General features: G+C 37.4%; 1 protein-coding gene across 1 annotated transcript in view; it reads left to right on the top strand.

The window, feature by feature from the left end:
• The first annotated feature begins 5,789 nt into the window (after nt 1–5,789).
• The window catches only part of LOC149187319 (F-box/kelch-repeat protein At1g80440-like), a 34,733-nt gene continuing 13,818 nt past the window's right edge, over nt 5,790–26,704 (top strand). Inside the window, exon 1 of the mRNA XM_089409619.1 lies at nt 5,790–5,850. Coding sequence (XP_089265745.1) covers nt 5,790–5,850 — 61 coding nt within the window. The remainder of the gene's footprint in view (nt 5,851–26,704) is intronic.

The raw sequence follows: 26,704 nt of genomic DNA, 5'->3' as shown, positions 1-26,704 counted from the left end.
GATATTCTTTCAACATAGAGCAGAGAGCACACACTATATGCACTGTCCTAAATCAAACCAACAAATAGTCTAAATGCAAATGCACATGCATGTATTTGTTTTTAGCCTTCTTAATGTGTGAAAGATAAAAAGAAAGCTAAGCGCAAATCTGAATTGTTTTTCAAAGAGACATTACTAACAAGCTTCTTTTCAAGACAAAATAAAGACAATGACGACACTTTGTGATTTGGAATTGAAAACTTGCTTTCAAAACTTGAAAAACTACTAATTCAAATCAAATACAAGAGTAACAGTGTAATCGACTATTAAGAACAATTGGATTCTCTTCTATGACTGAAAACGACACTTGCGACACTTCAAAATCAAGAAACGATAGTTCAATTACGCTACTTCTTTGTAAAAGAGAACTGAAAATGGCTCACAATACATAAAAACATTTACAGTTCTTTGCACAATGGAGGCGGAATAATGGCAAGGAAGGGGGTTTCCATAGGGGTATACTGATTACAGATAGCAAAACTCCTTAATAGAGCTGAAAAGAGTGAAGAAAAACCAAAGTCTGGAGGCAAAATTAGCCTTCTCTGATCAGCGCACTTGTTACACAGGGATTCCAGTATGCATCCCACCTACAGCACATGGGAAGTGTGATGCATACCGATATCCTTGAAGAGAGGGTGCGATGGTACAGTGCGAGACTTTTGATCCAGTTCTTGATCATAGTTTGCAGTACAATTCAGGGATTTAGGCCGAGCAAGTGATAATCAGTAAATAAATCACAGGGGTAGATCTAAGGAGGTTACTAGAGCCACCACAAGGGAAATTAGAGAGTTTGTAAATTGATTGTTCAGTTCATAAACAAAACCCAGAGATAGACAGAAGCAACATTGATCTACTTTGCACTTGCATAACAAACGTAGTTTGAAGGCTAGCTGTCTTGACTTCAGGTTCCGTCTGTAAGTTTATAAAAAAATATATATATAGATAAACAAACAATCTATTTTCTCCCCAGTGGAGTCGTCATTTTTTTACCAGGAAATCTAGTGTCTATGCAGAGCTGATAGTCCCACTAAGACTGGTAGCTATCTTAGAAACAAACAAACTAAAACTACTTTCGTTTTCCTTTATGAGAAGTAGATAAGAGGGGAACAAAGGAGACCAACCTCTGTCTTGCGCTTGGTTCCTTGCTTGATTCCTCTCCCTTCTGATAGATCTTTGCCACTCGCTTCCTCGTCTACCTAGCTTCAAAGAGCACCTGTGGAATCAAAGCAGCATAACACTATCCAAGAACAGAGATCTACTATCATAAACAATATAGGACAAGATATATATGGAGCACACAAATGCATATATCATCAATCATACAAGAATGTGGAGGAAAAATTGAATAGCTTTATTAATATCAAGAATAGCAAAGAGGATTACAACCAATTGTTCTGACCCAGTGTCATCCTCTCAGCAAGAAATCCCTTCTTCACCTCATCAAAAGCTTAGATCACCCAACACTGTGAGGTTACACCAGGAAACCAGCAGCACTTCCTTACAAGATACAAAGATCCAGCCTCTGGATCTCTGGGATGAGGGATCCATATATAGATGATTGCAGGGAGGTGAGTCAGCTTCTGAGATTTGATTAGTGTCCTCTCTCTGATAATTCTTGATTCCACTTGGATATTGATGATCTCTTACTCATCCCTAGGCGAATGCAGAGAGGCAAGTGTCACAGGAGAAGTTTCTGGAAGATTCCATGATCCTCCACCTCCAAATTGACTCTTCCATTTGTCCACTCTCGCCCATTGCACCCCATAGAAGGGCTTTTCAGTATGCATCGCACCTCCCGTGTGCATTTAGGTGGGATGCAGTGCACTTTGACCATGGAGCAGGTGACATGGTCTACCTTTGACCAGTTCTGAGTAGTTTTTTCATGGAGAACTTCTAGGAGATGATGTAATCAGCTGACCTTATTCTTTTAGGGGATGGAACAACACTTTTAGGGACTTAGGAGCCCTTGGTTTATGGACATGTTTGATTGGGGTTGTAGTGCCAAAAAATGTCTATAACAATAAATGTTATATGATGAAAATTATTTCGGAAACATTTGACTTAGCACATTTCATATCCTACAAGGTCATATTAACTTTAACTCGTATTATTATTTAACTCCCAAGAAAATAAATCACCCCTTTCCCGTATTATTATGAAAAATCCCCAAAAAATGTATCCCGCCCCATTGGTTTGCAAAACAACCATAATAAAGCTTAATAAACAGGATTAATTAATCGACCCACGATTAATTAGGAGCCAAACCCCCCGCCATCCTAATAAAGGATTAATTAATCATCCAGATTAGTTAATAACTTATTGTCCAATTACATCACCCCCGATATGATTAAGGCATTTTATGGTTGGGACCCTCCATTTAAATCCCCGCCACATTCCAATGCCGACTACCGTCCAATCAGATCTCCAAGATCTGACAGTTATCGTTCATATCGCGCGGGCCCATCGGTCGAAAGTTAAGCACACGATATGGGCGGTTTTCCAAAACTCGTCATTGCAACGTGTTAATCAATCAATGGAATCGCACGACCCTCCTCCAGAACCACTCGCCTCTCAGAAGCGGTGCATTGAAACCCACTTACTGCCTCCAATAAACGACAAAACGTCCCGTCATTCAATTGATACCAACTGTCATTTTCATTAACCCACCAAAATATTGACTTATGCATAAAAACAAAAATTTTCATTTTTTTCCCTTTTTGTTCGAGAAAACGACCTCTGCCTCCCATACATGCACATAGTACGTCCTAGTCCAGAAACTGACTTTCAATCATCAACCACCATCAGTTGCTGAACTCCAAAACTACTCCAGTCTACTGTGCACACCCACAGAGCTGTCACCATAGCCAATTGTCCCTTCGACCATCTGAAATCAGGTATTTACCTTACTTTCTTCCTAGAAACCTTGTTGTGAATTGAAATTCCTCTAAATTGCTTTAAAAAACCCAAGTTTTTAGTGCATTTGAGTCACTAGCTTAGTCCCAATACTTCCTGGCACCTCTGTGTTAGCAATTTATTTAAAATCCACATTTTCTTCCCTGAACACACAAAAACCAGGGATGGAAACCCCAGTTTCCCTAAACGTTGCTCCAATCACTACTCCTCACAGGGATTTGGAATACCTTCGCTTAGCTAATAAGGATTTCCAAATTAAATACCTTACATTTGGTGACTCTCCCCTGAAGCTATACTGCAAATACTAGGACAATTATCTAAATAATGCCGATAAAATTGGTCTTTGGGAATCAAACCTCCCTAAATACCAATTTCCCACTGTCCATATCTTCCCAGATATTGTCCACCAATGCCAGGAAAATTATAATCCTAATCTAAGAGCTGTGATGTCTCCCAACCAGCAAATCCTTTTCACCATCACAGCAAAATCTATCAATAACATGTTGCATCTGCAGCCTAGCCAAGACCTTGCCCCCCTATTCATTGTTGATTTACTTGAGAAATCCTCAAAACTATCCAGCTCAGAGATCACTCGAGTCTGCCAAACCTTCATGGAAGAGAGATACATAGCAAAGGACACCCTCACTACATGACATGTGCTTTTACTGGCCTGGGTAGGGACATTATCTCCATGATTTCTTGAATTCTAGGTTTTTCAACTGATGAGTATGTAGATGAACTGACCTTTGCCCACATGACTATCTTCACCCCTGGTCATCCTTCTACTGCCAAATATGACTATGCTGCATTCATAGCTCACAAGATGCATGACCAATTCATGAGGCTAGAGAATGAGAGAGTGTTCAAATATTCCACAATTCTGTATCACCTCTTCCTGTACTACCAAACTGACAAATACCCCTTCTCTGTGCATAAGATTGATACCAAAGGGAACCCTATGTCAGTCATTTTCTGGACCTCTATTTTTCACTACTCGCCTTCTTCTCCCTATTCATATATAGATTTCATTGATCAATTTTCCCATCCTATAACTACCATGGTGATAGGAAATTTCCCCCCTAGAGTCAATGATGACATCAAAAGAATCCTTCAGTTATCAAAGCAGTATAGGATAGGTGATTGGTACTTATACCGGAATCATACTGAGATCAGATTCTGTGGGTGTGAACTGCCTCCCTACAAATTGCCCAAGTATGTCCCCATGAGATTATTTTCCCTCGAGTACTATAGAAAAATCATCAACTCTGATCAAATCCACTTCATGAAAGCAAAAAAGAAAGCCAAGCTGAGGATCAAAGACCACTTAGGCCCATTTGTGTGCAACAACAGGAAAGCAGGAAAATAAGCAGAAGAAATCCTTGCGAGAATGAGTTTGAAAAAGAGTTTTATCTGGCCATATGATCCTCACAGTTTCATCTGTGATAGAAGGATGAAACACAAGTTGTGACCCTACCTCCACCACAGGATTCTTGAAATAGAAAAATATGCCAATTTAAATGAATGCAGGGAAGGGACATTGATAGAACAAGATAGTGATGAGGTTGAAGTTGAAAATGTGATGAAAGATTTGGAGAAGAGACTTGACCTGGACTCCTTTGTATAGGTACCTATAGAGTCTCCCCAAAGGCCAACACCGAAACCTAGTGCTCCCACAGTAGAGCCTTCCCAGAGGCACACTAAGGAACCAAGTGCCCCTACATCAGAGCAACCAGAGACAACAGAGTAGCTAGAGGAATCAGAGCAACCTGAGATCTTGGAAGAATTGGCTCCACCACAACAACTACCAACTCAAACAAACATGGGTAATCCTCTAGTGCTACAGACTCCTCTAAGTGAGGAAAGAAAATTGAAAAGAGAAAGTGAAGTAGCTACCCCTTCTAGCATACCCACAGATCAACCCTTTGCTAAGAGGCAAAGGTTGAATCCTTATTCAGAGGGAGAATTAATTGGATCGACTACAAGGAGCATAAGGAGGGAAACAATAGACATCTTATAGACTTTCCCAACAGGTGGGACACCCTCAAGCACACATAGGCAGGAACTAGAAAGGCAACCCAACATAGAAGTATAATCTTTCAGGTATTCTTCAAAGAAGATCATAGATGTAAAGGGGAAGTATAAGGAGATCAAAACAAAGAATGAGCAATTAAAGGACCAAACCTATGCTCAATACTTAAAAATGGCCCCCACAAACTAGACCAGACTGATGTCAGCCTTTGACATCAAAGAGGGTAAAATGTAGATGCGTTTCCTGAAGCCCATAGTGCAGCAGCCAAAATCTTTGGCTGATTATCTTAAAACTGATTTTGAAGTTTTAGCTAAGGATATCCACCCAATCGACCAGATTGAGCTTCATAAGCAAACGGGTGAGATGGTCTACTCAACACTGACCAGTAAAGAGATGATGGCTCATAGGTTGCAAAATTCATTGAGAAACACTACAACTCAATCGCAGTTGGAAAAAGCCTCATCACAAGCTAGAGATAATACAATAAAATAATTGGAAGAATTAGTAATTGAGTTGGATCATGACCCATAGGATGTTAAGGCAACAAAAAGCTTAATCAAGAAGAAAAATGAAGATATAGCTGCACTTAGAAAATAACTGAAATTGCCACCCCTCATACACCATCAACCTACTGAGGTTATTGAGAAAAATAATGATGAGGAACTTATGGACTTGGTCCTTAAGTTAAATGAACAATTAAAGGAAATTGAGCAAGAATTAGAGAAAACGTTGCAGTCAAGGCAAAGTGAATCAACCTGTCAGCCTCAAAACTACAGTGCCAATAGTTTCCATAGCAGTTCGTTCAACTATGGCAATTGTTTTAGTGACAAGCATTCCTTTGGCAACAGCCACACCAGTGGAAGCAACAGGTACAACACAGTCAGGCACATTAACACAAAGCACAAAGGACTTAATTAAGTCAATGGAAGAAATGAATCTCCATGTAACAACGCTACAAAAGGTAAAAGAGAAATTTACTACCTTGGAGCAAAAGTATGATCTTTCAAAGATAAATAATGCAGAGGAGAAAAGAAAAAAACAAAGGCATGGTTGAACAAATCAAGACATTAGAGAAGGACTTGACATTTGACAGGCCTTTAGCAGAGATTAGGAAAATATTGTGGACCAATATCATTGATTCCATCAATGATATTTGGTCATCCATTCAAATTATTTTTGAAACAATTGATTTGGTTAAGCTTGCTCTTGAGGCAATTCAGAAGACTAGAGAATAACTGGGTGGAAAGCCTGAAGAGGCAGTCCAGTTAATAAATTTCCTAAACACTAAAAGTAGGCAATAGTTGGAGCAACTAGACATTGAAGATAGGACTTCTACTGTCCTTGAACTGAAGAAAGTTCTGACAAAAAGGAACTTAATGCAAGGCCTGGAGAGAAGATGTCAAAGTATGCAGGAAGACATAGATGTGTTCATGAGAAATTTTGACATCTTAAGGACTAAAGGACTCCCAAGCCCTTTATTCATCAATGATAGGCTAATGGTTCAGATAGACTACATCAAAAAACTACATCAACACGCTGAAAATCAAGCTAGTTCATCCTCAGCAAGGGCACTACCCATAGGAAAAGTGCTTTATGATGGTTTAGAGAACCTATTCTTCATTGAACATGAAGTAAAGCACTTATTCATAGTCCAACCTAATTTTGTGAAATATACTGAGGCTGATGAAATTTACGGGAAGTTGATAAGGACTAAAATACCAAAGGAAGAATGGTGGACTAACATGACAGACATTCATTAAATTACTATGGTAACAACAAGGTAAATAGAAATATTTACCACAATAAAGTTTGTTAAAAAGGATGAAAGCTAGTGGATAGGTAAAGTGTATTAGTAACAGGTAAAGAGTATTAGTAGGGAAAAGTCAATTCAGATCTAGCACACAATTACCAGAGCAACAACAAGAGCCAAAATCAAGTTTCAACCTCTAGCTCCTTCAACAAAAAGAGGGACAGCAACAATCTGTTTACCATCTGTCTCTATATTGTTGTAAAAGATATTTGTATTTCCTAGAATAAATCTCATTTAGTTATGAGATCTTTGGATATAGTTTTGTATAAATACTTCTCCATCTGAGGTGTTGAAGGTGGATTCTATAACATTTCTGTAACTCTATATCATCAAGCAGAGAAAGCTTTTGTACTCAAGTCTAGATTTTTGCTGGAAAAGGAATAAAAGTTGAGGACATTTCATCATATTCATGTGCAGTCTAATTGCAAATAAGTATTATATCCTTGTGATTTATGTGTTTCCTACATGTTTCAATGTTTCATGCATCTTAAAACCAAATGGTAAAATAGTCAAAGTATATCATAATTATCATTATTGCTCTCTGCTATCAACAATATACCATTTACATGTTTTCTGCTAAATTATTTTGATAAAGGAATTCTTAATTGCTCCTCTATCCCTGTAATTTTTTCTTATAAGTCCCTGGTATAGGATTATTAATTGCCTTATGCTGGTTGACCTATCTTCCTTTCCTCTTTCTAATCCTAACTTGAGGATTCTTGAAATCCCAAAGTTTGTTTTTACTCTTTTATCTTACTTGTTGAAATCCTACCTCAGCAATTTCACTTAATCCAGTGAATTATCCCTGATTGACTCCATAGCCCAATGGCCTGAAGCCTAGTTTGCCCATTTGTTTCAGAATTCCACCACTCTTAGACAAAACAACCATGAACATTAATAACTAGCCTAATATCACACCAAAACAAAGCTAAATTATAAAGAGAGAACCCTCTCTGAGTACAGATTGGCTAGATTTTGTACTTAAAATATTGGTTTGTGGTTACCTCGGACCCCTTTCATTCTTCCCATAACTTCTAAGGAAAACCTGAGTGATAACATATTGGTGACCATACTGGGGAATGAACAATTCCTCAGTTGAAATAAACCTTTAAGAAACCAAAAATTTTGATTTAAAGCATCTTAAATGATTTTAAAAGTTATTTTGGAAATTTTATATAAGAAAATTCATAAAAATTTAAAATATGGCTTCAGAAAGGACTCGTTACACTAGAGCTAATCCTGATCCCAACCCACCCCCTGTGTTTGAGAATCCTAACCTAATTCCTAGAATCATCTAAAGACAAGAAAGTTCTGTCAGCCCTCGACCATTGTACAGATCCTGTTCATGTCCTGTTGAGTGGCTTTTCCTATAAGAACTCCCTTTTGATGAACATTTTGAACTCTCTTTGTTTAGAACCACATCTGACAGTGAACTCTTTGACCCAGTCCAAGATCCAAAATTCCTTAGAGAGTTAGAAACACAGCAAGAAAATTTGTCAATTGATCACTATTTGCAGAACTCTTCTTAGTCATCCCTTACCACCGAAAGCATACCTAAATTTTCTGAAACCACCTCACTTTCTGCTAGTTCATCATTATTCCCTCCCTCTTCTGAAATCCATTCCACTTCTCCCTTCATTCCTTCACTTCCCCTTCGATCAATCATCACTCAACACCCTACAAATACCTCTAGTTCTTCTTCCATAACCCAGACACCTGCTGGTACCCCAACTTCCATTCATACTACTACCCAACCTAGAATCATGGCTGATAGATATGTTCCCCTAGTGCTACCTGCTAACCTAGGTGCAATGCCTCAAGACTATCAGAGTATGATTACCACCTTTAATGGCACTGGAACCTACATTGATCAACAACACACTAAGAATGTGACCGATTACTTTGAGATATATGAGATAGACATTGCTAATGTTCAAATGAGAATTTTTGTTCAAAGTTTGTCTAGAGAAGTTAGATAATGGTTTAGATCCTTAACACCCAATAGTATATATAGCCTAAGAACTCTCTACCAACAATTCTTGAACAGGTGGGAAAAAAGGAAAGACCCCCTTTAGATTTTATCTGAATACGAGAACCTCAGAAGGGGACTTGATGAAACCGTCTAGGACTATTGCACTAGATTTTCAGCAAAATCAACTTGAAGTCAGGATATAACTAGGTACCAGTCTAACCCTTTGATGTGTGGAATACTGCATTCACAGCTAAGGAGGGCCTTTTCGAATGGTTGGTTATGCCTTTTGAGTTCACGAATGCTCCTGCAACCTTCATGAGGCTGATAGATGACATCTTGCGGCCATTCACCAACTCTTTAGTAGTGTTATACTTAGACGACATCCTTATCTTTAGCTAGAGTTGGGAAGATCACATCCATCACATCAGACAGGTTCTCCAAACACTGCGACAACACAAGTTATGTGCTAATTTGGAGAAATGCACTTTGGGCATGACCCAAGTGCAATATATGGGATAAATTATTGATGAATGAGGGGTGCATGTGGATCCAGCCAAGATCCAAGTCATTTGGGATTAGCCAACTCCAACCACTCTGACAGAGCTCCATAGTTTTTTGGGTCTTGCCAATTTCTACCACAGGTTCATGTTGGGATTATCTCATATCACTTGGCCCTTGAGTCAAGTCACCAAGGAAGGAGCGAAAGAAAAATTCTTTTGTTCTGAATCTCAACAGAAGGAATTCACAGAGTTGAAACATCACCTTTGCTCAGCACCAGTGCTCGCATTACCAGACTTGCAACAACCATTTGAGATCAAGACAGATGCCTTAGACTATGCTATTGGGGCAGTCCTTACTCGACACGGGTATCCAGTGGCATATCACAGTGAGACACTTTTAGACATAGTCCAGAAGTATCCCACTTATGACCAAGAGATGCATTACATTGTAAAGGCCTGCTGATAATGGAACCATTACATTTTGGGGAAGGAAACAGTCATCCACATAGACCACCGACCCTTGCAGTTCATACAGAAGCAAGGGAAGCTGCAGAATGATCACCATCAGAAGTGGTCCACATACCTGCAACAGTTCCATTTGAATATCAAGTATAAGAAGAGCAACACCAATAATGTTGTAGATTGCCTCAGTCGACCAACGATCATGGCATTAACCACTGTGCTCAACTCTTGTGGGCATGAGACTTTTGATTGGCCACTTCTCTACAAAAGCAACCCAGAATTCAGCCACACATACCAAACGCTCTTGGAGGGTCAGCATGTTCCAGATGTTCACCTCTAGGATTCCCTGTTATGCCACCTGGGTCACCTTTGTGTTCCTTCAAGCGAGCAGGCCAAGATGATTTGGGAAGTGCACTATAGTTGGGCTGCTAGGCATTTTGGGGTTGAGAAAATGGTGGCAGTACTGCAAAAGTATTTTTATTTTCCGAATCTTTGATACGATTTTGTGAAGTGCATCCGATCCTGAACTACCCGCGCCATTGCCAAATCGACCATCAAAAAGCAAGGCCTCTATACTCCGATGCCTACCCGTAGTCGACCTTGGGAATCCATATTCGTGGATTACATGTCAAGCATTCCTTCTACTAAGCATGGAAACAACTGTGTTTTTTTGGTCGTCGACTGATTCTCGAAGATGGCCATTATGGCGACCTGTAAGAAGAATATCACAGCAAAAGCTGCTGCTAAAATATTCTTTAAAGGAGTGTTCGTACACTTTTCGATCCCACAGTCAATCATCTTAGATTGGGACAGCAGGTTCCTCAGTACATTTTGGTCCAGTCTCTGGTTGATGCTAGACACCAAACTCACTAAGTCCACAACTTTCCATCCCAAAATTGATGGCCAGAAAAAGGTGGTCATCAAGATGATCGTACACATTCTACGCATGTAGAACTCGAAGCATCCACACACATGGGATGAGAGCCTCCCTATGTTCAACACAGCTATAATCCAGCTCTCCGCAGCTCGACTGGGCACAACCCTCTTTCGGTGGGCTTAGGATTCCAACCACTATATCCCATTGATGTTGCCATGCCATGTGCAACTACTGTGGTAGATTCGGCTCATGTCCAGTCTGAAACCGATAAGGCAAACAACTTCAATGAGCACATCGAACATATCTTCCATCAGGTCCATGAAAATCTGGAGAAATCAAATGCAAAGTACAAGCAGCGACATGATCAACATCAGGTGCCACAGAAGTTTCGGGCGGGCGACAAAGTATAGTTACATTTGCAGAAGGAACGCCTTACCGAACACTATCGTAAACTCAGACCACTATGATATGGTCCTTACACCATTACCAAGCTTGTGGGCCACAATTCATTTGAGCTCAGCATTCCCCCATTCCTTGGCCTGCACCCAGTGTTAAATGTGGACCACCTACGACCATACTCCCCACCATTGTTGGACACATCAGACATTGTAGAACAACTAACACCTACAGAGTTAAATCCAGATTGCATGGAGAAAGCCACAACTAATCAGATCATGGATGCACAGATCAAGAACACTCGCCAATAGAAGATCCAACTGTATCGAGTTGTCAAAGTAGGCAAACTCCTTCACCACGGTAAGTGGCTCACCAAGGACCCAGTTCAGCAAAAGTTTCATCATCTCATGGAGGAACTCAATGCAATGTCGACCATTGCTTCCTAAGGGGATAGGAATGATCTAGGTGGATATTGGTGGCCACCAACCAGTTCCACTTGGATACCCACCATTGTTCTTTCAGTTTTTCAGTTTCCTTAATTGTAGCACAACTTATTATTTTTAGCAATTTTTCGTGTCCTAAACTTCCGAAACCATTTTGAGGCCCTAAATGACATTTTTTTTCCAATATATCTCTAGTGATTTTCTGTCTAAACTCATCTTTTTCGTCGTAGTCATCAGAGATATCTTTCCAATGGGTTATCATGCACGTCAAATAGAGATAATATGATGAAGTCGTAACCCCGGGAAGTTGGTTGTACAACTCACCCCAACGGGGCCCATAAACCATTGGTGTTACATCTCCTTGGGTTAGGGTAATGGTTTTTTAGGGTTTTCTCTTATTGTTCAATAATAAAAAGGCCCTTGAGCCTCATTTTAACGTAGTTCAGAGGCATGTAGCCGCCGCATCTCTTTTCAAAGATAAGCTACCATCGTCTGAGCTAGTTTATTTCCATTTTTGTTTGTAAGCATATTTCAGTACTTTACATCAATGAAATGAAGTGTTATTTCTGTTGCATCTCTATATTTATGGTCATATCTGTAATTTTTTGCATTCCTTTTTAAATCTGAATCAAGTATGCTTACATGTTATGTATTACATTTCATAGAATTTAAACGTGTCATGACCTTGAAATACACAACATTAATTTGTCAATGGAACTTCTTAGTTCAAGTGGTTGAAGTCTCTCATGAGGTGGTTTGGTTTTCCATCTCATCCACCTGGGTTCAAGTCTCTCATGACATGGCACGTTAGAGTAAGAATTATAGGATATGCATCTCATTGGAGACTAACATCCCATTTCCAGTGGTCTCTAGATGTCTCGGTCTGAGGATGAACTATGAGTTTATGATAGATGTGGTTTATTGCTTATGGCATATACCCCAAGATATCTAAGGAGGTTGCTAGTTCCCCATCTAAAAAAATACACAACATCAATATATAGATGAGTGTAAAATCTGCATATAAGATTATACCTTGATAAATTCACATAATCAATATCATGTTTAGTTCTATAACAAATTTCCATAATGGAAAAGTATGCCTCATGTTGATGTTGACCTTATTTATATAGCTCACTTCTCATAGCTTGATAAAACATCTTTTTGTTATTGTTGATATTATCATTGGGACAATTATTTGCTTGTTGGTTTTCATTACTTGTTTGAACCTATGAGGAGATTTTCGCAATGTTGCTAGAAATTTTGGAAGGGGACCTTGCTATCCTCTATATTGAGTTTGTATCCATTCCAAATTTGTTGAGGTTGTGTCATGCATCTCCTAGAAAAACACTTTCTTGCTGGTGTTGACCTTGCTATCCTCAATATTAAATTTGCACACATTTCAAAATTGTTGAGATTGTGCCATGCATGTATTGCTTACTTCTATATATTTCATTATTGTAAAAGGTGCTTTCTTAGTGGCATTGACCTTGATATCCTCCATATTGAGTTTTTATCTATCCTAAAGTTTTTGAGATTGTGTTTGCATACATTTAATAGAAAATATACTTGTTGATGTTGACCTTTCTATATTCTATATTGAGTTCGCAACTACTCCAAAGTTTTTGAAATGGTGCCATGCATGTGTTTCTTACTCATGTGGATTTCAATTCAAAAAAAGGGTGTTTACTTGGTGGTGTTGACTTTGCTATCTTCCATATTGAGTTTTCACTTATTCCATTTTTTTTGAGATTATGCCATGCATATCTTGCTTATTTATTAGATTGCTCGTGGTTTTGAAGGGGCTATCCTCCATATTGAATTTTCAACCATTCCAATGTTCACTACAACAATGCACCTCAGTTTCATTGTTAGTAATTTTATTGACCTTGATATTATCCATATTGAGTTTGCACACAGTCCAAAGTTCTTGAAAATAAAACAAGCTTATTTCATTGTCAAAAAATATGTTTGCCTAGTGATGTTAACCATGCTAGCCTCCATATTTTGTTGTACACATTCCAATGTTCTTGAGAATAACCTGAAAAGGTGTTTGATTGGTAGTGTTGACCTTGCTATCTTCCTTATTCAATTTTCACACATTCCAATGTTCTTGGGAAGTAGATTTTATTGTTACAAATATGCTTGTTGTGTTGACCTTGCTATCATCCATATGAAATTTTCAATCCAATATTCTTGAGAATAATAAGCCATTACATAGGACTACCTAAACTACATTTCATAATATATACATCATGTTGATAGGTTTTTAATATTAACCTTACCATTCTGCAAATATAATTTTCATCAAAGTCAAAATTATTGAGATTATGTTATTGAAATTTTAAAATTGATGATAATTATATGAAATCAAACAATCTGAAATGATTATAAAATCCATCTATAAAAAATATATTTAGTTAACAAATTTAGGTAGTAAAAAAGTGTATAAATTTGATAACAATTTAATTCTTTTTTACTGAGATTATTTATTGAAACTATAAAGTTTATTATCATTATATGAAATCAAATAATCTGAAATGATTATAAAATCCATTTATAAAAAATATATTTAGTTAACAAATTTAGGTAGTAAAAAAGTGTATAAATTTTATAACAATTTAAAAAAAAAATTGCATAGTGAATTAAATAAAAATATATATTTAGTTTTTATATATTTTTATAGAATCAAGTTTGTTATAAATTTATTTCTCAAAATATGTTTTACTCAATAGATAAGACAAGTGCATACACTAAATAGTTACTAATTCTCTAGCAAGTAACCATTGGCTCACAAATCCGTAGTGCCCATATTTAAGTTATTTATTGTAGGATCTTTCTCGAATCCTACCCACAACACAAGGAACCAACTGCACGAGAAACCAATCGATTATTTGTTCACCATGCCATTAGGGTTTACCTTGCAAAAATAATAAAATGCTGCAGGACAATCACAACCCAATTGCTATGTTTTTCATTAGCTAAGGGCGCCGCCTCATTTATGCGATTATGTGATCTTTGTTATTGACATCTAATTTCTTCGGCTAAGATAGGAATGCTTATTTTTTATGACTTGAGTTTTCCTTCATATTTATTTCAATCTATCTCACTTCGTTCGACATCTCTCTGATGTGACTGTCTCTTGGGTTCGATCTGGGCGAGCTCAGCATCAAGCAAGCAGTTGGGTTTAACCGTTCCAGGTAAGAAGATTTTGATTCCTGTACGTGAGTCCAAAAATGTTAAATATTTATCCAATCCAACAATGTTGAGATTATATTACTTAAATTTTAACTTTATCCATTATTATATGAATTTAAAAACTCTCAACTTTTTCAAGTAACTATATAGATTAAAACCATTTCAACTTTTGAAAAGATGAGTATATAAAGTTAAACAATCTCAACTTTTGAAATGAGTATAAAATTCAGTAATAGAAAATATAAAAAATATTTTACTTTTATAATAATTTTTTAAATTAAAAAAATTATATATTAAATTAGGTGATTAGAAAATACCTAAAGATTATAAATCTATTTTTCAAAACCAACCAAGATAGTTATTTTTTTTCCTAAATAGTTATTATATCGAGTCCCCATATCTTTATCTACCAAATTTGATGTTGTGGTAGCAACCATAGAATAAGCTAAGGATTTGGCATCATTAAAATTTTATGGGATCACTTGTATCACATGAGGCAAGGATAGACAAAAATAAAGATTCCATTTTAGAACTGCTTTCAAAATTCAGGTTTCTATTTCAAGAGATAGAGGTCGAGGCAGAAGTAGATCGATAGGCAGAGGATTAGGCAGAAGATATGGTGGTCAGAGAGATGGTCAAGAAGAGCATGAACATGAAATTGGAAGCAACTGCAAAAACTTTAGCAATAATCAAATATTTGAAAAATCAAAGGTGATATGTTATTATTGCAATAAATTTGGTCACTATACCCGTGATTGCAGGAAGAAGATAGCTAATCAAGGGAACCAAAGAGCTAATTCCACTACAGAGAGTACTAACTCCATCTTCCTAGATTGCCATATCATCCATGAAACTTATGATAATGTGTGTCTATTGACAGTGGTTACAGTAACCACATGAAACACAACAATAATTTGGTTGCAAATTTGGATCAATTAGTGAAAATAGAGGTAAATTTGGGGACTCACAAGACTGTGGACTTAGATAGAAAAGGAGTGGTCAACATTTTAACCAATCAGGGGGAGCCGAAGACAATCTTAGAGGTATATTATGTTCCTAGTCTTAAACATAATTTGATAAGTGTTGGTATGTTATGTTACAGTTGCATGATCTAATGATTATTGGTTATGGAACTTTCGATTTGGACACTTGCACTTTTCTGGTACAAAGAGTGTCATGAAAAGAGTACCATAAAAAGAATAGTCAGGTATATCTTTCATCTTATCTCATCTCTGAGTGTTTGGATGTGTATCTAATTCAAATATGCCTAAGGAGCGAAGTGGCAAATTAGATGATAAAAGTGAAAAATGCATATTTACCGGTTATAGTGAGCAATCAAAATCTTACAAATTGTATCTATGTCACAAAGAAGACCATCATTAGCAGAGATGTTGTGTTCAAAGAACAAGTGTCATGGAATGGAACTATAGACAAAATAATTCATGCATAAGTGCCACTGATGGAAGAAGATTATGTAGCCGAAAAGGAGTAGCAAGAATCACAAGTGAAGACAACAAACAGAGACACACCAATAAGGACTCCAAGATTTTCAGAGTAGCATGGATCGTCAAGCATATCAATAGATCGAGACTCTCCAAACAATCAATCAGGTGATGAATCAAGCATTGGTAGGAGAAATATGAGAAGTCTGAAAGATATTTATGACGATTTGGATGTTAGTTGAAATTTTGCATTGTTATCATTCCAACCTTCTTCGTTTGAATAAGCAATGAGAGACGAAAATTGGGTGCAAGCCACGAATGAAGAAATTGAAGCTATTGAAAAGAATGATACATGGGAACTGGTTGATTTACCAAAGGACGAAAATCTCATTAGTGTAAAGTGGGTGTACAAGACAAATTTGAATGAGAAAGGTGAAATTGAAAGATTTAAAGCTAGATTTGTAGCAAAAGGATTCTCGCACAACCGAGAATATATTTTGGAGAAACATTTACTCGGGTAGCCAGATTGGATACTATAAGAGAAATTCTAGCTACAACAACTCAGAACAAGTGGAAATTATATCAGATGGATGTGAAATCAACCTTGTTGAATGGAATTCTAGAAGAGGAAATTTATGTGTAGCAACCTCCAAGTTATGAAGTTGAAGGTAACGGAGATAACATTTATGTGTTGAAGAAATCGTTTTATGGACTCAAGCAAGCGACTAGAGCTTGGTATAACATAATTGAAAAGCTACATGATTAAGAATGGATTTTGCAGAAGAAACATTGAGCTTACCTTGTACACAAAGGTAAATGAGCATGGGAAAATTTTGATTGTTTTCTTATATGTTGATGAGATGATTCTTACAGGTGATTTAAAGCATCCATGATAAAAGAATTTTAGATGACAGATCTTGGTCTCATCAAATATTTTCTTGGCATAGAAGTTGGGCAATCTAAAAAAGGAATTTTTATTTGTGAAGATAAATATGCCAAAGACTTGTTGAAAAGATTCAGGATGGAAAATTGCAAACCTGTCCCTAGACTAGTTGCAATAGGTACAAAGTTAAGAAAGGATGATGAAGGATCATATGTCAATCCAACTCTATTCAAAAGATTCGTTGACAGCCTCATGTGTCTCACAGCTACAAGACCAGATATCATGCAAGGAGTGAGTTTGATTTCTAGATTTATGGAGACACCAAAAGGCACACATTGGAGTGCAGGAAAAAGAATTCTGAGATACATAGCAGGAACTAGAGAATGTGCCATAATGTATGCAAGCACAAAAAAGAAGGATTTGATTGGATACATAGATAGTGATTTTGCCAGAATTTTGGTTGATAAGAAGAGAAATTCTGGTTTTTTGTTACATCTTGGTTCAGGTGTGATTTCATGGGCATCTAAGAAGCAACCCATTGTGACACTTTCATCATTAGAAGCAGAATATGTAGCAACAACATCAACAACATGTCATGCAGTGTTGTTAAGAAGAGTATTTGATGGATTCAAGCAGAAACAACAAGGATCAAAAACAATATATTGTGACAACACCTAAGGGATTGCACTATCTGAGAATAGTGTGCTTCATCATAAGAGCAAGAATATTGATACGAAATATCACCTTATTATAGAACTTGTGAGCAATGGAAATGTTCTCTTGAAGCCTTGTAAATCTAGTGATCAATTCGCTGATATATTTACTAAGTCACTAGCAACAGATGTGTTTGAGTTTCATAGAAGAAACTTGGGTGTTGTAAGCCTAGCTGAGACATAGACCTATAGGCATGTCTGAGTTGTTATGCGTCAGTCTTATTTTAGTGGTAGTAGTTAAGGGTGAGTGTTAAAATAAGCTAATTACTCATGCATGAGGAGTTGCCTAAAATTAGAGAGTCAGATAACTAAGTGTTGAGGGTTGAGGGTTGAGTGTTGAGTCAAGTCGAGTTAAGTGATAGATGAATTGTATTGTTTGGTTGCATGTTAATATATTTTAGGTGAGTCTCCAGTTGAAAGGGTTTAAATACCCTTCACCGGGTTTGTTGTAAGTATCAAGTTTTGCATGATCAATAGAAGAGCCACAAATCGTGTGAGTTGTGTGTGAATTTGCGTTTCGGCTCCTCTGCCTTTCCAACACTGACTGTTGTGGTATTCAGTTCATTACAAATGTATTCCTCTTGTGCTTGGATTTGTAGGTCTTTAAAATAGTCTATATCTTCCAATTTCATATTCACTCGGCCTTAAAGCGTAAATATCGATTATTCTCCTAGATGATGATCTAGAATTTGTGCTTTCTATGTTTGACCCTGTCTGAGGCACCTATGAAACGCTTCCTCCCCTTCCCAATTTCCCCTACACTCACAATGGGATTCCACTCTTCTGTCAATTGAAATCTTGTTTTCACAGGCGTCCGATCTCCACCTAGCGGAGGCACTACATTGTTTTTTTGCATAGAAAGTGGAGTCGTGGCACAGACATGCTGGAGGTTCGAATCTTTGGTACTTTGTCTGTATCACCGAAGATTCAAATATCTGTTGTTTTGTCTGGATTCCTTTAAGTTTCAGGTGGACATGATGATTTCCTGCGATCTGCAATTGTCTATAGTGTGTATGAATATGAATGGAAGGTTCTACCTGACATTATTTCTAGAATCAAACCAGACTATTTAAAATTCCACTTTATCTAAAGTACATCCATTTGGCCGAATATTCGATAGGATGTTGGGAAGTACATCAGATCCTCTACTAAGCGTGGAAACAACTGTGTTTTTTTGGTCATCAACTGATTCTCGAAGATGGCCATTATGGCGGCCTGTAAGAAGAATATCATAGCAAAAGCCACTGCTAAACTCTTCTTTAAAGGAGTGTGCATACACTTTGGAATGCCATAGTCTATCATCTCAAATCGGGACAAGAGGTTCCTCAGTACATTTTGGTCCAATCTCTGGTCGATGTTGGACACCAAACTCACTAAGTCCACAACTTTCCATCCCAAGGCTGATGGCCAGACAAAGGTCGTCAACAGGATGATCGTACAAATTCTACGCATGTACAACTCGAAGCATCCACACACATGGGATGAGAGCCTCCCCTATGTTCAACACAGCTATAATCGAGCTCTCCACAGCTCGACTCGACACAACCCTCTTCAGGTGGGCTTGGGATTCCAGCCACTATATCCCATTGATGTTGCCATGCAATGTGTAGCTACTGAGGCAGATTCAGCTCATGTCTACTCTGAAACCGATAAGGCAAACAACTTCATTGAAAACATCAAACATATCTGCCAGTAGTTCCATGATAATCTGGATAAATCAAATGCCAAGTACAAGCAGTGACATGATCAACATCGAGTGCAACACAAGTTTCGGGTGGGCAACAAAGTCTAGTTGCATTTGCATAAAGAATGCCTTACCGAACCCTATCGTAAACTCAAACCACTACGATATTGTCCTTACACCATTACCAAGGATGTGGGCCACAATGCATTTGAGCTCAGCGTTCCCCCATTCCTTGGCCTACACCTAGTGTTAAATGTGGACAACTTGCGACCATACTCCCCACCATTGCTGGACACATTACACATTGCAGAACAACTCACACCTACAGATTAAAATCCAGATTGCATGGAGCAAGCCACAATTGATCAGATCATGGACACGTAGATCAAGAACACTCTCCAACAGAAGATCCAAATGTATCGAGTTGTTAAAGTAGGCCAACTCCTTGACTAGGGCAAGTAGCTCACGAGGGACCAAGTTCAGCAAAAGTTTCATCATCTCATGGAGGAACACAATGCAATGCCGACCATTGCTTCCTAAGGGGGAAGGAATGATCCAGGTGGATATTGGTGGCCACCAACCAATTCCACTTGGATTCCCACCATTGTTTCTTTCTGTTTTTTAGTTTCCTTAATTGTAGCACAGTTTACTATTTTTAGCAATTTCTTATGTCCTAAACTTCTGAAACCGTTTTGAGGCCCTAAGCGACATTTTTTTGCCAATCTATCGCCAATGATTTTCTGTCTAAACTCATCTTTTTCATCGTAGTCATTGGAGAGATCTTTCCAATGGGTTATCATGTGCATCAAACAGAGATAATATGATGAAGTCACAACCCCGGGAAGTTGGTTGTACAACTCACCCCAATGGGGCCCATAAAATATTGGTGTTACATCTCCTTCGGTTAGGGTTTTGGTTGTTTAGGGTTTGCTCTTATTGTTAAATAATAAAAAGGCCCTTGAACCTCATTATAACGCATTTCAGATGCATGTAGCTACCACATCTCTTCTCAAAGATAAGCTACCATCGTCCGAGCTAGTTTATTTCCATTTTTGTTTGTAAGCATATTTCAGTACTTTACATCAATGAAATGAAGTGTTATTTCTGTTGAATCTCTATGTTTATGGTCATATCCATAATTTGTTGCATTCTTGTTTAAATCTAGATCAAGTATGTTTACATGTTATGTATTACATTTCATAGAATTTATACGTGTCATGACCTTGAAATACACAACATTAATTTTTCAATGGAACTTCTTAGTTCAAGTGGCTAAAATGGTGGTTTGGTTTTCCATCTCATCCACTTGGGTTCAAGTCTCTCATGACATGGCCCGTTAGAGAAAGACTTAAAGGATATGCATCTCATTGGAGACTAACAGCCCATTTCTAGTGGTCTCTAGATGTCTTGGTCTGAGGATGAACTATGATTTTATGATAGATGTGGTTTGTCGGTTATTGCATATATCCCAAGACATCTAAGGAGGTTGCTAGTTCCCCATCAAAAAAAAAATACACAACATCAATATATAGATGAGTGTAAACTCTGCATATAAGATTATACCTTGATAAATTCACATAATCAATATCGTGTTTAGTTCTATAACAAATTTCCATAATGGAAAGGTATGCCTCATGTTGATGTTGAACTTATTTATATAGCTCACTTCTCATAGCTTGATAAAAAATCTTTTTGTTATTGTTGATCTTATCATTGGGACAATTATTTTCTTGTTGGTTTTCATTACTTGTTTGAACCTATGAGGAGATTTTCGCAATATTGCAAGAATTTTTGGAAGGGAACCTTGCTATCCTCTATATTGAGTTTGTATCCATTCCAAAGTTGTTGAGGTTGTGTCATGCATCTCCTATAAAAACACTTTCTTGGTGGTGTTGACCTTTCTATCCTCGATATTAAGTTTGCACACATTTCAAAATTGTTGAGATTGTGCCATGCATATATTGCTTACTTCTATCTATTTCGTTGTTGTAAAAGGTGCTTTCTTAGTGGCATTGACCTTTATATCCTCCATATTGAGTTTGTATCTATCCTAAAGTTTTTGGAATTGTGTTTGCATGCATTTAATAGAAAATATACTTGTTGATGTTGACCTTTCTATATTCCATATTTAGTTCGCAACTGCTCCAAAGTTTTTGAAATGGTGCCATGCATGTGTTTCTTACTCATGTGGATTTCAATTCGAAAAAAGGGTGTTTACTTGGTGGTGTTGACTTTGCTATCTTCCATATTGAGTTTTCACTTATTCCATTTTTTTGAGATTATGCCATGCATGTCTTGCTTATTTATTAGATTGCTAGCGGTTTTGAAGGGGCTATCCTCCATATTGACTTTTCAACCATTCCAATGTTCACTACAACAATGCACCTCAATTTCATTGTCAGTAATTTTATTGACCTTGATATTATCCATATTGAGTTTGCACACATTCCAATGTTCTTGAAAATAAAACAAGCTTATTTCGTTGTCAAAAAATATGTTTGCCTAGTGATGTTAACCATGCTAGCCTCCATATTTAGTTGCACACATTCCAATGTTCTTGGAAAGTAGATTTTATTGTTACAAATATGCTTGTCGTGTTCACCTTGCTACCATCCATATGAAATTTGCAATCCAATATTCTTGAGAATAATAAGCCATTACATAGGACTACCTAAACTACATTTCATAATATATACATCATGTTGATAGGTTGTTAATATTAACCTTACCGTTCTCCAAATATAATTTTCATCAAAGTCAAAATTATTGAGATTATGTTATTGAAATTTTAAAATTTACAATCATTTTATGAAATCAAACAATCTGAAATGATTATAAAATCCATTTATAAAAAATATATTTAGTTAACAAATTTAGGTAGTAAAAAAGTGTATAAATTTGATAACAATTTTTTTTTTTACTGAGATTATGTTATTGAAATTATAAAGTTTATTATCATTATATGAAATGAAACGATCTGAAATGATTTTAAAATCCATTTATAAAAAATATATTTAGTTAACAAATTTAGGTAGTAAAAAAGTGTATAAATTTTATAACAATTTAAAAAAAGATTTGCATAGTGAATTAAATAAAAATATATATTTAGTTTTTATATATTTTTACAGAATCAACTTTGTTATAAATTTATTTCTCAAAATATGTTTTACTCAATAGCTAATACAAGTGCGTACACTAAATAGTTACTACTTCTCTAGCAAGTAACCATTGGTTCACCAATGTGTAGTGCCCATATTTAAGTTATTTATTGTATGATCTTTCTCGAATCCTACTGGTGAGCCCCAATATTGCAGCAATAATGTTGCAACTCCTGAGACTCCCTTCTTTAATTTTATCAACCCGGTAGTTCGTAACAAACTTGGAAGCGACGATGCTGTATGCACAAGTAATAGCTCTTGTCATAGCTGTCACTTGGTCAGCTGGCACAAGTCCACTAGGAGCTTAAGCCAACTTCCATGAGCTCTTAGAAGAAGCTTTTTAACTGATGAATGAAAGCTAACTCAATGGGGCTAATTTACTTGCAGAAAGAAACTGGAAAGTGGAAAGGAAATGCAAACCCTAGCAAACCCTAATTTTACTAGCTAGCCTTTTTGATGCGAAAAAGGGGATGCAAGCTACTAAAAGAGATGCCATTGACTTCTAGGAAGGTAAAATGCATGTTTCTAAGTTATCACTATATGAAGAAAACATATTTTTTTATTTTTGAATAAGTTGTCACAATTATCATGCATACAATTTAACTATTTTTGACTGTGCAGCGGTGGATTGGCGAGAGGAAATGTTTGGAAGAGGTCGGGAAGGTTCAGAGAGGGCCTAAGGGGTCCCTAACACCCTTCCAAAGAGTTTCACAGAGTTTGGCTATCAAGAAACCTCATTCGTGAGCTTCTATAGGAAGTTTGCAGGGGTTCTACAGGATGTTTCAGGAATTTCTACAGGATGTTCAGAAATTTCTACAGGATGTTTAAAAATTGGATTTTGGAGGATAGGTGAGTGAGGGAAGATGCATGAATGGATATGGAGGTAGGATAGGGGTCTGGAGTGGCCTAGGGATTGGTGGATGGAGTGGTGAGAAGGTGTAGATGGCTAAATTGGCTCAGGGTTATGTGAGAAAATGTGGCAAACGTGAGGTAAGTATTCTAAGTAGAGGGTAGAGTGGATGGTGCTGATGGAGAATAAGCAGATGAAGGAGTGGTACAGGTGCTCCGCAAGTCGTTTTTCCAATCTAAACCAACAAAGACTTGTAAATTCAAAGACCTAGTTTCGTTGACCTAATTTGCTAGCTGTCTGTAAAGAGAATGATCAGAAGTGTGACCTGCAATGAAACCATGTATTTTAACTCATGCAACTAAGCAAACGAAAGTCTAAACTTGTAACCAACTTCTACACATGAAGATCAAACACTAGTGATTGCATGGCAAAGCAAAATCAGTGTTTTTGTGGGCAGCAAAGTCATCCTAGTCACAGCTCCTGATCCCACTGAGGGAGAGGTGAAACCACAGATGTTTGTTGGCCCTTTTCTTGAAGCTTTCTCTGTTAACAACCTATGAACTAAATCTGAGCATGAAAAGCTATTTTACTCATCAAAAACAACCTAAATAATAAAACAAGGTTTAAATCTAAATAATAGACTTTATTCTAAGAATGCAACAAAGACACATGAAAGTAAACAAAGGAGGTACTAGGCACTTGAGATGGGACCAACCCCAAGAGCTACAACCTCCTAAGAGAGATTTAGAGCTGGATTCATCTTTATTGATCAAAAGAAATGTTACATTCCAAAACTGTCCACAAGGAGAAAAAAATGTGCTGAAAGCAAAGCTAATCTACTGCCTAAAAATCAAACTACAAAATGACTACAAAATGAATACAAAATGACTAAATACTGGCTGACCAAAATGAGGCCCTAAGCCTTCTTATTTATACAAATTGAGGACCCAAACATTCCTCCTAAACTTTAGGAACTCGGCTGCCAAAACTCGTAGTTAGCAGCAGTCCTAGTTGACTTGCTTGGCTACCCTTGTGATAATCGATTTGGTGGCCCTTGAACTCTGAGTTGATGGTGGAGAATTCAAGGTAAGGGCCCATAAATGAAGGGGACACCTTCCTACAAATCCTCTCCCTTGTTCTCCCACGAATTTGGCTGCCAAGTGCTCATTAAAACCTTCAATTTTGTCTCCAAGTTGACCAAAAAGACTACACAAAGCACACATTAGACTTTTTGGCATAATGACTAACCCAATTCACTCTATTAGCATAAATATAATAAAAAAAATGCAATAAACTAATGAGAATGGTGGATTAAGTCAAATTAGGAGGTTGAATGAGCCCATATAATTATCCATTTTTTTGGCTCCTCATCACCCCCTACTGAAAGTGTTGCTCATCCTCTGAGCAACCAATCTATCTCCTCATATTTGATGGCCTTGGTGGCCTCCCTGTCATGCCAAGCTTCTAAAGTGATGTCCTCTTCTCGGTCATGAAACCATGCTTTTCTCTTTGCTTCTTCCCACTGCCTATGCTCTTTTTCCTAGAGGAGTTTTGTTAAATCTTTAACCTCAGCTGGCAGCTTGTCCTCTCCTTGATGTTCATCAGATGTTTCCGTGTCTTTCCTTCTTCCTGTGATTGTTTGGCCACATTTTCCTCCAATTTCTCGGCCTCTTTTAGCTTAGCTCAAGTTTCCTATAGAAAATTCTCAGCTTCCTGTAGAACTGTCTCAACTTCCTGTAGAGCGGCCTTTGAGTCCATCATCTGAATTCTCTCTTTCGGCTTCCTCATTCATAGGTGATGGACATCCTTGAAGGAGGCTCCTCCTTTTTTTTTAGCTTTTGTGTCCTTAATGACAATTTTCTCCTTTGTTTGTGGTTTGGGTCTGCCCACTTTTATCTGTGTGCTCCTTCTTGCCTTAAAATACATGGAAGGCTCCCTCTTTCACTTCTCCTTCTTCTTGGGGGATGTGCTTAGGGTGGCCAGCACAGCTGCTGCCTCCCTAGCAAAAATTTCAGGCGATTTCTCCTTCTGTTTCCCTTTCCCCAAACTTCCTATAGAAAGCCCTGTAGTGGCCGTTTTTGTGCTTCCTGTAGAAACAGTTTTCTGTCTTCCTATAGAAACAGTCTGCTAGCTTCCTGTAGAACCAGTTTTCCCGATTTGGCTTGCTTGGCTAGGGGTGCCTTCTATTTGACTTGTGTTGTGGTTGCCTTGGGTGTGCCCTTACTTGTTTGGACTTTTTTTAGTCCTCTCTGCTCTATTCTGAAATCTTTTTTCTTGGGTGTTTGTGCCATTGTTCCTCCCACAGTTTTAGGCTTCAGAAATTTGGCCTTTGTTTCTTTTCCTCTTTGTTCTTGCCTTGCCTAAATGTCTTGCGTTTCTTCATCATCGGTTTTCTCATATATTTTTTTAATGTGTTCTTCTTCCTTGCCATCCTTTATTTTTCTTCAGCACTTCCACTAACTCATCAACATTAGTTCTTTGAGTATCCAGCCTTGTCCTCCCCCTCTCGCTTTTATTTGGATCCTTGTATTTCTCTTGATCATGTAAAATACCCCACCTATTCATTGTATGACTGTACTATGACAAGACACAAACTTACTGTTCCTGGTTGGTTAATTACATGCCTTGAATGGTCCAACCTATGACTGATTTCCACCTTACACTTATTTCATCTCATTGGTCTTATGGTCAATTTTAAGTCGCACCAATGTTTGCTAAACCTTCATTTGTACAATTTTGGGCACCTTCAATTAATCCTTCTTGCTGTAGCCGGTTGTCAGCTGCCAAGCCTGATCCGTCATAGTAAATAAATTTTGCATTCCCAGCCTGATCTCTTTTATAAGCACTCTCAAAGTATTGTTCCCATGTTCTCGATTTAGACAGTTCCAAACTAGCTTGGATCGGTGACATAATCTTCATTTCTCTCCTTTGATGTGAGACTCTAATTCCATTCTCCAAGTCCCCTACCAACTTTAAGATTTCCATCCTTTTACAATCCTAGATCACCTGCATCAAATTCTGATATGATACCTTACTCTATTTTAACAATTATGTTCATGCCTGCAAAAGACTCTAACCAAGTTTTTTCTTCGATTCTCTTCTTTTTTTTGGTAGAAAGAGATCTCAAGGACATTAAAAATTCTTCAGCTATCTGGTTATGAGAGGAAGAGTTTTGATTCTACAGATAGAGGTCAGAGACCAAGTTTTCTTCTCAGGACACATTCAGATATGCAAATTTTAAAATTTTCATCCACAGGCTGGCTCTCACAGCTGAGCATGCAGAAAAACTGAGAAATTCCGTGCAACAAACAATCACACTACTATTTTTGACTTACAGG

This window comes from Pinus tabuliformis, chromosome 3_1 (assembly GCF_031772625.1).
Source record: "Pinus tabuliformis cultivar Carrire ecotype Pingquan chromosome 3_1, CPIR1, whole genome shotgun sequence".
NCBI classification, from domain to species: Eukaryota; Viridiplantae; Streptophyta; class Pinopsida; order Pinales; family Pinaceae; genus Pinus; species Pinus tabuliformis.
Note: the sequence above shows the minus strand (reverse complement) of the source record. Positions and strands in the feature narration are given on the sequence as shown.